This window comes from Phragmites australis, chromosome 6, assembly GCF_958298935.1.
Source record: "Phragmites australis chromosome 6, lpPhrAust1.1, whole genome shotgun sequence".
Taxonomy (NCBI): domain Eukaryota; kingdom Viridiplantae; phylum Streptophyta; class Magnoliopsida; order Poales; family Poaceae; genus Phragmites; species Phragmites australis.
Genome location: NC_084926.1, coordinates 5,092,426 through 5,103,739, shown reverse-complemented (window position 1 = coordinate 5,103,739; position 11,314 = coordinate 5,092,426). Strand labels below are relative to the sequence as shown.

Sequence of the window (11,314 nt, the reverse complement as noted above, 5' to 3'; positions counted from 1 at the left end):
CCATGATAAGCCAACATATATCAAGGGTGGACAATCCTACAGGCTCTTCATCCATCTTGAGGTAATCTAGGATTTGGCTTCACAAACAATCCATCGGACCCTCGCCACAGCAATCGACGCTTGGAGCGGCTGCTGGATTAGCAGTACATGTATCCTAATGGAGGTGTTCAAGCCGACCACATCCCTCAGTGTTCTTGCCGCAGTGGCGGCGATGGTCATCGTGATCGTGATGAAGACGCAGACGGGGATCGTCACCTGTGCAGTCTCCACTAACATCACAGCCGCTCCCTTTGGTTGTGCCTCCCGCGCCCTTGTCATGACAAAAGCAGTGGTGTCAGCGGTGGGGGCGATCGCTGTCGATACGAACGTCGCCGAGTCAGCGTTGCCTCCTTGCATTCGGCCTCGCCTCCAAGGAGCCTGGTTCATCATCAACAGCATAGTGTCTAGAAGAGAGTTTGGCGCAAAAAAGTCACCTTGGCCTCGCCAATCGCTATGGTGTGCGTGCCACGCCATCCGTCGCTCCGTCTGCTAACAGCTGGAGGTGCCTCGGCTATGATCAACTTCTTCGCCAGCACGGCACCTATGTAAACACCTTCTGTTTTTTATCCAATGCTTGTTGAGCTAAACTCCTTCTACTCTTTTGCAGGGCTCAACAGCCAGCCATCTCGCTTGCTACCCCCACCGGCAGCTTCCTCGCCTAGATTCCCAGCTCATGGCTCCTTTCGTTGGGACCATGGACATCTCTGCTAGGATGCCAGTCATCCTCGCTAGCTAAGGTGGACAGGTAGCTCCAGTCGAGGTTGTAGTGCAGCAACGGCTTCTCCATCAATCGACGACTTCCCCACCCACATCCCCAGCTCATGACTCCACTGTTGTGGCAACTACCATCTCTACTGAGGTGCCAATCATCCTCGCTGGTCAAGGTGGACATGCTTCTCCAGTTGAAGTTGAAGAGCAACAGTGGCTTCTCCACCGGCTGGCGGCTTCCCGACCCATAGCCACAACTCAGAGCATCTTCGAGGTGGCCGCGACCGTCTCTGCTGAAGAGGCATCTCCTTTTGAAGTTGAAGAGCGATAGGTATTCACAGTGTCACCAATAGAGTTATCCACTGTTGCCATTTTTCTTGAGTCGGTTACGGTTCCTTTAGAACCTTCTCTTATCAGCACTCCCCCAGTTCCTCACTCAGTTCCTGCAAACTTCCCTGGCGCAAGCACAAAATATACTCCTAGGCGAAGTGATAGGCTTGCTAGCATGACCTTTTCGGGCAAGGGCCAACTACAACTTGCACAGGAAGTCCTAGTCAAAAGGTTGGGATCGCTTGAACCCTCAACGTGCTCAAATTCTAATCTCATGCTCTCTTATCTGCAAAGCTTCGAACAATCACTCACCAAGGAAGCTTGTGCGGTCATCAAAGCCCTCGTCGACAAGGGAAAGTACCTCCCAAAGAAGAAAGGAAAGGCCAAGGTAGCACCCACTGATCCTGCCATGGCAATGGGAAACTCGGTGTGATACGTCGTCCTCCACAAATCAGGCGGTCACTAGCTCACGCCATGAAGTGTTGGCTGCTCTCCATCCGGCTCCAACCCCAGTGTTGTGTCACCAATGTTAGGATGTAGTTGTATGTATTTCTCTGTTTATCCTATGTTTGTATTTGGCGAAGTTTAACTGTCTTGTACGCCATGCGGGTCTGGTGCTCTGTACTTTGCTCAAGGTTGTCATCACTGAAGTTGCTACCGGTGTGGTTTGTTCTACCTGGCTCCTACTTTTGCCTAGTGATGGGATTGGTGGTGTGTCTCACCGCCTCGACCTTCCCGATGCCAGGTCCTCCAATGTTAAGATGCTATCCAACTTTGTTCCTATGTTCTATCAATGATGGCATGTTTGTAGTTGCTGCTTTGTTTCTTCATGTCGCAACATAGCTGCAAAATCCTTTGTTGGAACTTTCGTGGCCTTAACATGCCCGCTAAACGTTCCAGCGTGCGCAACCTTGTTACATCGTCTGCAACAACTATCTATGTTTCCAAGAAAGCAAGATCCAAGCATGGACCAATGCCATGGTTATGGAAGCTTTGCGAGAGCTCTTAGTCTTTGTTGGCTATGGTTTTAATGGCAAGATGATCGATCGTGGAATGGCTTCCCAGTCCCTTGTGATCAAGTGGACATAGACCTTTTCAATGCCTCGACAATGGTCACAATTGGTAATGGTGAAAAGGCCTCCTTCTGGCACTAGCACTCAAGTTGGATAAATGGACAAGCTCCTAAGAACATTGCGCCACTCATATATGCAGCTTCCTTGAGGAAAAATTTCACGGTGAAACAAAAGCTTTTGCAGCATATATGGCTCGGTTACATCGGCCAAATACAAACCGAACAAGAGCTACTCTAAATCTCACATCTTTGGGCCTTGCTTTGGGGGGGGGGGGGGGGGCAATCACTCTAATTAGATTGTCAAGACCATATAGTATGGCGTTGGACAAGTAATGGTACATACATGGCAAAGAGCGTGTACAAAATCCAATTTGTTGGGCAGATAAGCAAATTCAACAAGAGCTCAGTTTGGAAGGCAAGAGTTGAATCGAAATGCAAAATCTTCTCCTGGGTGCTCTTGCAAAACAAGATCATCACCGTGGATAACCTTGGTAAAAGAGGTTGGCAGGGCCAACAAACGTGTCATCTTTGTGATCAGAAAGATGAAACACATGTGCACTTAACCAAAAGACTATGTGTTTAGCCGTCAGGTCTGGGCTCAGCTGGCTCTATGGTTGCAACTACCAATTTTGCCACAGTTCTCTGCCTTCAGAACCACAAAGGATTGGTGGACCACAACATCTTGCCAAATCGATGCACAACTTCAGAGATCTTTCGACGAGCTGATCGTTAGTTTTTGATGGAGCATTTGAAAGGAAAGGGACAATAGAAGTTCCAAAATATCAAATGTGATACTATGTAGGTAGCTGAGCAGATCAAGAAACATTTTAAGCTCTACTATTGCGCCATGCTTGATTGACTTGTTATTTTTGTTTTGTTTAGTGGTGCAGGGGTCGTCCTCTAGCTTGCGAGCGATGTTAAGGATGGTCTTTGTAGTTCCACTGCTCGTGATCTCTTTATTTTTCTTATCTAAGACTTAACTCCTCTAACAAGCTCGGAAAACCTCATGCCTTCGTATCCAAAAAAAAATGTCAAAAGTCTTTTCTGAGGCAACGTTATCGTCGTCGGCAGCCAAAAAATTAGGTTCGGTCTGAACTGTTTCACATTAATGAAAATCAGCAAAGATCCTACTGCTTACGCCAAAGAAAAAATATTATAATACTTAATCGGCTAATAATGGGCGTGAGTAGCAGCGAAGTTTTTTTTAGTTGAAGACGTATGCTTAGGTTCAATAATCTTAGCTGAATCATTCGCAAGTTAGGCTGCACCAATCAATAATACACCTGCTTTGTCCTTAAAACAAATACACCTGATTTTGCTCACCCAAAGGGAAAAAAAATCGCCATGATTAATCCGGCCGTTCAGGTACTGATTGGTCGCACGCATGCAACTATACCCGACAAGTCTTAGCAAATCAACAAGAAACAGTTATCCATTTGGTGGCTTTGACTTGATCAAGCACAAGCAGCTATTTTGGTACTGAGTCGTGAAAATGTAACAGTACTGTGCACTTCGTCCAAACAAATAAAGCCTCCAACTCCATGCCAAGAAAAAAGGAAATGCACCGAAGTAGTAGAATGGAATGAACTGGAAACTCACATCAAGCTTGAGGATTCAAACCATTTGAAGAATTATAGCTACAAATAAAACTGGCAATACCATCTCAATTCATCAAACTCGTGAGATGAACAAAACAAGGCCGATCTCTAGTCAGAATGGCGTCCACTTTACAGTGGTCAGCGCAGCCAACCGAAATTCCCAAAATAAGCCGTTGAAATTGGAACCATTCCGTGAACTGAATTAGATCTCCTGTTCCCTTCAAGCTTTGTACTTGTACCTGCTTTTGGTGCCTTTTGCCTCACCATAGTTCGTCCTAGCTAGCTACCGTCTTGTCCAACCTCGAAGACCCTTTCCCTCCTCCCAATTCCCATACCTACTTCTAGAAAAGAAGAAGAAAACAAGTCACTCATTTTGCAAGCGCCAAGCAGTGTCGTCGTAATTCTATCTCCTCCTCCTTTGCCTCCCCGTAGTCTTTACAGCATGACGATATGCTGCCACTCACAGCCCGAGCAGGATGTAGTAGACGAGCGTGATCGGCAGGGCGATGAGCATGCCAAAAATGACTCTGCAAGCAGCGAGCGGAAAAGGGTTAAGTAGGTGCCTGTGTCAGGGGCGGTCTCACTCGAGAGAATCTTTGAACAGATCGTGGTGTTTTTGTTCGTGCTCATGTCGTGCGTGCAGGCGATTCCGACACTGGGACTTACGCGGTGCTGAGAATGTCAGGGTGCACGTTGTACTCCTTTGCGAAGACGAAGGGGACAATGCCCTGGGGCAGAGCTGCCTGCTCGTCCGCCATTTAACAAAGCAAAACCAAACAGAGGATGGTGAGAAAAAGCGAGCTTTTGTGCTGGCCTAACGTAAAAGGCCGCAGGGAGCCAGGGACCAAGAGAGAGAGAGAGGGGGGCAAGCACGAGGGCGAGAAAGGAAAGAGCACAGCGATGCATGCTGGCAGCGCGCGGCAAGACTTTTCGCTGTGTATCATTCTTTCCTTTCTTTTCCCCCAAAGTACCTGGACGATGGCGACGTGCAGGAGCGTGCCGCGGAGGCCCACGGCGAAGGACGCGGCCGCCATCACGGCCGGGCCGGTCAGGAAGCGCACGGCCATGGCGAACGTCGCCACTTTGTTCCCGCACGCGATGATCCGCGGCTGCAGCGCCATGAACAGCCCTGCACGCCGGCGCGACACAAGTTAATTAAGCAAGAGTAAACCCGGTGCTTCTACTGTTGGATAGAACCGAGCTAGGTCCTAGGGAGCACGGAAAGAAGTGGAGCGGCAGTGGGTGCTGCCGCGGTACCCACCGAGACTGAACATAGCCATTCCGAGCCCAGCGTCCGACAGGATGGAGATGGATTTCAGGACGATAGCCGGCATCTCGAAGTTCCACCTGCAGGACACCAACAAATTCAAACAGAGAAACGATCAAACGACAGCTTCATCAGATCATCGGGCACTGCATGCTGTTTTGGTAGTTTATAGTACGGACCTGAAGCAGACGAGCGACCAGATGAGGCCGATGAGGCTGGAGTAAGTGTTTGGGTTGCGGATGAGCTTGCGCCACACCATGATCAGGATGAGCCGGGTCATCACGCTCGTCGGCGGCATCGCCGTCGGCGCGGCTACCACGTTGCCGGGGTCGCCCCCCAAAGTCGCTGCTGCCTTCTCGGCCCCTGCTTCAGCGTCCCTGTCCAACGCGCCCCTGTTCCCGAAGCTGAACTCGTCTCGCTCCACGTAGTCATCCTTGACTCCATCCACTGCGATAAAGAAACGTAAACAAGTACAAATTAGCGCAAGAAACACTCCCCAAGGCAGGTACGTGGTGAGATTAAGAGAAAGATTGCTACTTTTCCCGGGGGACTTGGCGGCCGCGGCATCGTTGTAGTCCGGCGCGCCGCCACCGAAGACGTCCGACACGGGCGACGCGCTGGAGCTCCAGACGAACATGTGGAGGTCCTCGCCCTTCGCCTGCCCGTTCGTGGCCGCTTTCTTGGCGCCCTTGGGGGCCGTGGCCACGGCCGGGTTTGGCGCGGGGTAGTGACCCGCCCCGGGCGCCGCATTCCCCATGGGAAGCTGGTACTTGGGCTTGGACGCGTCGTCCTCGTAGTTGGACGGGCGCGGCGTGGCGCCGGTGCGGACGCCGAACGCGTCGGCCGCGCCGAAGTTGGAGCTGCGGCCAACCATGGAGTAGAAGTCGTTGTGGTTGAAGCTCGAGCCTCGCGGCGTGGGGTTCCGCGACGACTGCAGCGAGTAGATCTCGGCGTTGGTGAGGTTGCTAGGCCGCGGCGTGGTGCTGGAGAAGCCCATGGAGCGGCGCGAGTAGATGTCGGAGCGGGAGGCGTTGGAGCGGCGCACAGTGACGTGTATCTTGCCGTCCTCCTTGACCTCGGCCTCCGTCTCGATGGCGTCTCTCCGGCCGTCGAGCGAGACGACGTCCGGGTCGACGACGATGGAGGCGATGGCCCCGGCGGTGTCCGGGAACTGCTCGGTGATGAGCATCCGCGCGCCGCGGTACTCGAACATGAAGAGCATGAGCGTGTACCAGATGATGCACTGGAGCACGACAATCTGCACCATGAGGCTGCCGGAGAACTCGCCGTACATGCCCTTGAGCAGGGGGATCCCCATGACGAGCGTGTTGGGCAGCGTGGAGAGGGAGAAGAGCGTGATGGTCCACTCGAGGCTTCCCCGGCGGCTGAGGTGGCTCCATGCGGTGAGCATGGCGAGCATCATGAGCTTCTGCAGCGTGTCGGCGGCGATGAAGCGCAGGTTCATAGTGTAGGGGTTGTTGGTGGAGATGAAGTGGAAGGACAGCAGCGGCACGGCGAAGAGCGCCACGAAGCGGTTGATCCCCGAGCACTGGTCCGGCGAGAAGATGCGCCACCACCGCACCGACCCGTAAGCGAGGATCATGGCCACGTACAGCGGCACCATGGCCGTCATCACGTGGTAGAAGTCCGCCCCTGTAATCATCTTCCCTTTCTCTCCTCTTCCTCCTCCTTCAAGCTCCCTCTCTCCCTCACCTGCCAAGCTCTTAGCTGAGCTGAACGCCGCTCTTTACTCTTTACAGCTGAGCTAGTGAGCAGTTTAATTCGCTCGGCTAGTGAGGACTGAGGGGGAGGAGGAGCACGGCGGATTGCTGGGTGTGTGTGGGCGTGTTTTATTTAGGCGAGGTGGCAGCGCGGCCCAAGCTTTCTTTGGACCATCCCTTGTTTGCTTGCTCTTATCATCTAAACAACGGTGCGCTGTTAGCGAGAACGAGTTTGGTGAGAGGCAGACGAAGCACGGTTAAACATCCGAGTCAATACGAGAGGGATCAGGCAGCAGCGCGGAGGAGGGGTGGCCGTATGCGTGCGCCGAGCCTTTGTTTATGCGTACGCTGGCTCACGGCTAAGCTCCCGATCTATCAGATGTACATCAAGGGGAGGACAAAAAATTCAGGGTTTGGTCGGCTGATAACGTAGTGTACTACCCCATGCTGTGGTCTCTGGTCTGAGTACTGGATGCATATATCTACTTAAATTATGCATATATCTGAGTACGGTATATCATACAACTATACATGCCCATACCGCCATACGTACGTGGAAAAAGGCGTGGTAGTACTCCAGTAGATGTAGACTACTACCGAATTGAGAACCAGAGCTGTTTGAGCTCAACTACTATGAGTTGTCAAACTCAGCTGATACTTTGTTAGTCACTAACTTAGAATCGGTTACTTTCGTGCGCTGGGTTGCTTTGTCCAGTGTTCATGGAGTGTGAAACTGAAATGCACAATTCATTTATCTTTCTGACGTGAGGTTCAGGAACGCTGATTACTCCATTGCCAAGGAATGGTTTTCGTTCGCGGAATAGTTACTGTGCTATCTGAAGTGAGAACCGGACATGTTGGGTGGCGGCTGCCTGGACTGAATGGGGAAGGGCAGTGACGTGTCAGCCCCTCGTCCGTCGCCTTCTGCCAACCCTCGAGGTATTCGTAACGGAATCCTGAAAAGGGCCACCAAAAATTACTAGTACCTCAAATGTCGTTGAATTGGACTGGGAAGGAATCTGGTAGGGTTAGGCTGCGCGCGTAGCTGTGAATATTCCTGAAACAGCAGCTCACAGGTCAGTATCGCGATCCGACCATATCTTTCACCCTTCCCTTTGCGGGGGAAAATTTAGGAAACAACACACGTTTCTGTGATGTTCAAGAAATAGCACACCATCTACCTTTTCTACTCTCGCATTTATTTCTGGTCTTTCTTCACATACAAACTGACCAAATTGCTCATGTTGCATTTCAAGGCATGCAGGCCTCCCTTTCTTCCTCTTCCGTCCATTTTAAACAAAAAAAATTAAAAAACAACATATATAGATATAAAAAAATATGAGTTCCATTTTAAACAAGGTTAAGCATAGCAGATTGCATATTACAAATAGATCAACTTCGACATACAAACAGTACAAATATATTACTACAGTTCCATTTTAATGAAATAGCATATATAAGGTTACATATTACATATTTATAATGAAGTTTGTCATTCAGACATCACAAGAGAACTACTAAGTTCCATGGATTACAAAGATATCACATAAATTCATGCATTTGGCAACACTAAGCCATCATATTTGACATCACAATAGAAGGCGGAAGGGAAAATTGGTCATTGGGTTTTGGGTAAAACGATGGGAAAAAATAGAATAAAGGAGAAAGACATGGAGTGCTCTTTCACGAATCAGTTCGCTTTTCTGCGGTATTGTTTAGTAAATTTCACCATTGCTGTTTCCTGAGCACCCCTCCAAACAAATGGAAAGTCTGGCAAAGTTGAAGTCAATGGAAAGCTCGAGTGGGTGAAACACCTGCGAAGAATAATTCTACTTGTGGCAGTCTGGCAGTGAAGTGAAATGATCATGAAAGCTGCTGCTTCGATAGCAGAGGTTTCAAACTTCCAATGCTACAAATATCTGAATTAATGTTATTTCAGCATGTTTTCCAAGAAAACGTTAATTTTAGCTAGGTACTAGTAGTACTGCATAATTTTATAGAAACGTTCTTATTTATCATCTGGAGATAATACAATCTTCTATTTGTCATCTCACAAAATTAACTTCCTTATGTATTATTGTTTCTAATTTTCATTTCTTTCTCGTCATTACCATTCATCCGACCAATAGAAAAGACATATTTGTCTTTGGGAGGAGAACGACAGCTTCGGATACACACTTTAAATACATTATTTCCCCAATACATACGTTAAATCACGGCAAAAGTAGACAACATAGTTGATCGTATTTGAAATAGAGAATATATCACCGTATTTATAAAATTAACATCTATATTCGATACCTCATCTACCGAAAATTATGAACAGTGCCATATTCGGCACTTGAGGTGCTGAATACAGCCAGCTCTCCGTCAACTCCTGTTGCCATGAACAGTAGCCACTTTGATTAAATTTCATTTTCACTCTCCTTCAAAACGGTGGTCTCCTGTTATTCCAAAAATTTAAACCTTTTTTACGTGTTCTATAATTCATATGCAACTCATTTTAATTGGATTCATCCAAAAATCATTTGTATATTTTAAACTAAAATTCTTAAAAAAAATGCTACTTTTATAACTTCGAACAATTGTTAGTGCCTCAAATAAATTCCCAAAAATGAGTTCCTTTGTAATGCTACATTTATAACGTTCAAGAGACGTGTCAGCTCGCCCACCGTTCTTCAAAAATGTAGTTAAGAGGTTAGCATATCAACGGGATAAAAATAATGAGATAGTTGGATTTTGTTAAATTCAAATTAAATTAAAAGAAGAATATCACATAAAATGATAAAAATGCATATAAATGAAGTATTACAAAGGAACTTACTTTTTCATCATATAACCTAGAACTAAAAATAATTTTAGAAAATTAGTCCATCATGTAAAAGAATGTTAGTGATTTTTTCCAAAATTTTGGAAATTTATTTGAGGTACTAACAATTATTAGAAGTTACACAAGTAGCTTTTTTTTGGGATAATTTTAGTTTAAAATATACAAAGGATTTTTGGTGAATCCAATTAAAATTGGTTGCATATGGATTATGGAACACGTACAAATTTTTTAATTTTTTTTAGCGTAACAAAAGACCATCATTTTGAAGTAGAGTGGAAATGAAATTTAATCCATGTAGCTACTGTTCATGGCAATGGGAGTTGATGGAGGTTTGGTTGTATTCTATAACTCAGGTACCGAATATAACACTGTTCATCATATTCGTGTCTGAGGTGCTGAATATAGTTGATATTCGATACCTCAAGTGCAAAAAATAGTGAACAGTGACATATCTGAAACATTAGGTGTCGAATATGGCACTATTTATAATTTTTGGTAAATAAGGTACCGAATACGGATGTTAAATTTATAAATACGGTGACATGTTGTCTATTTCAGCAAATACGATCGAGTATGTTTTCTACTTTTAATTTTTTGCTGTTAAATGACTTGCTATCTACATAGTATAAAAATATAAACTTACAACCAAGAAGTATATTCACAAGTCAACTTATATACAGAAATCATACTTAATATATAATATTTTATAGTTTAAAATTATTATGAATATTAAACTAAATCATATTTAAAAACAACCATGACACTAATATATCCATTGCACTCTAGTCACCTTGTTATTTTCACATCTATTTTTTCTAAATAAAAAACACAACAAATAAGACACTAAATAATCTACACAAAATTTTCTAAAATTTTGGTATTCACCACAAAAATTAACTCTAATTTTTTGTGCCTAATCATAGTCACAATGTAACTATACAACTCTTCAAATGGTCTGCAAACAACATAGTTTCAGAAATTGATATATCTTGATTTATTCATTCAAATTTACCAATAAAAACCCCAATAACATAAAAATATTATCTACAACTCTCTAGTACATTATATCCTAAGATTCAGTTTTTAAAGAGCTCTAAACTTTGATTAGCTATTGACAACCACGTTTGAGGCCATTGTCTTCCTCTTTAAGAGCAAATGTGTATTTTCTATGGATTATATGGACGTCAATGACAAGAAAAGAATAAAAGTTAAAAGTACTCATAAATAAGTACTATCTCCGTTCTATTTTAGACATCGACAATCTTTAATAAATATGTTTAACTATTATTTTTTATAATTATCTCTTGGTAAAAATTGATAAAAAAATAGATGATGTTAAAATATTTTTTATGACAAATTCCTACTATTATTTTTATATATCAAATTCTAATAATTATATATATATTAATAATTAATTTTTTAAAGTTTAGGATGACATCTATTTGAGATGGGAGTTAGTAATTTTCTCACCGAAATGTCTAAGACCACACATGCCAACCTGCCGTTCCAAGCTTGCAAATGCATTTTCTTTCATGCACGGCCACCAAAACACCACTCGAGAGCGACAAATTGCCACAAACTTACTCCATTTCTGCGTCGGAATCCGCGCGTTGAACAGCGAGCTGGGCCGTATTTTAACAACACCGGTAGTTGATCGTAAAAAGTGGCAGGGAACATGACGATGGGGAGTAGCGATTAAAAAACGGTGAAGAGGAGGAAAGCTTCTGGCCTGCTGCTTGTCTGGCAGGC

The 11,314-nt window shown here is 45.5% G+C and overlaps 1 protein-coding gene across 1 annotated transcript; it reads right to left on the bottom strand.

The window, feature by feature from the left end:
• Positions 1-3,787: 3,787 nt before the first annotated feature.
• LOC133921256 (auxin efflux carrier component 1a-like) lies at positions 3,788-7,014 on the bottom strand. The gene is made up of 6 exons (XM_062366059.1): positions 5,552-7,014; positions 5,194-5,461; positions 5,009-5,094; positions 4,719-4,876; positions 4,414-4,490; positions 3,788-4,274 (listed from the first exon to the last, which is right to left on the bottom strand). Exons 1-6 carry the CDS (start codon positions 6,675-6,677, stop codon positions 4,208-4,210), a joined length of 1,782 nt encoding a protein of 593 aa, XP_062222043.1. The 5' UTR covers positions 6,678-7,014; the 3' UTR covers positions 3,788-4,207.
• Between the last annotated feature and the right edge of the window lie 4,300 nt (positions 7,015-11,314).

What these genes read in the sequence shown, in the direction of transcription:
- LOC133921256 (XM_062366059.1), bottom strand. Translation starts at nt 6,677, where the DNA reads ATGATTACAGGGGCGGACTTCTACCACGTGATGACGGCCATGGTGCCG. An exon ending in CGCCAAGTCCCCCGGGAAAA is followed by an intron (nt 5,462 to 5,551) that starts GTAGCAATCTTT and finishes TCTTTATCGCAG; the next exon opens with TGGATGGAGTCAAGGATGAC. An exon ending in TGCACGTCGCCATCGTCCAG is followed by an intron (nt 4,491 to 4,718) that starts GTACTTTGGGGG and finishes GCGGACGAGCAG; the next exon opens with GCAGCTCTGCCCCAGGGCAT.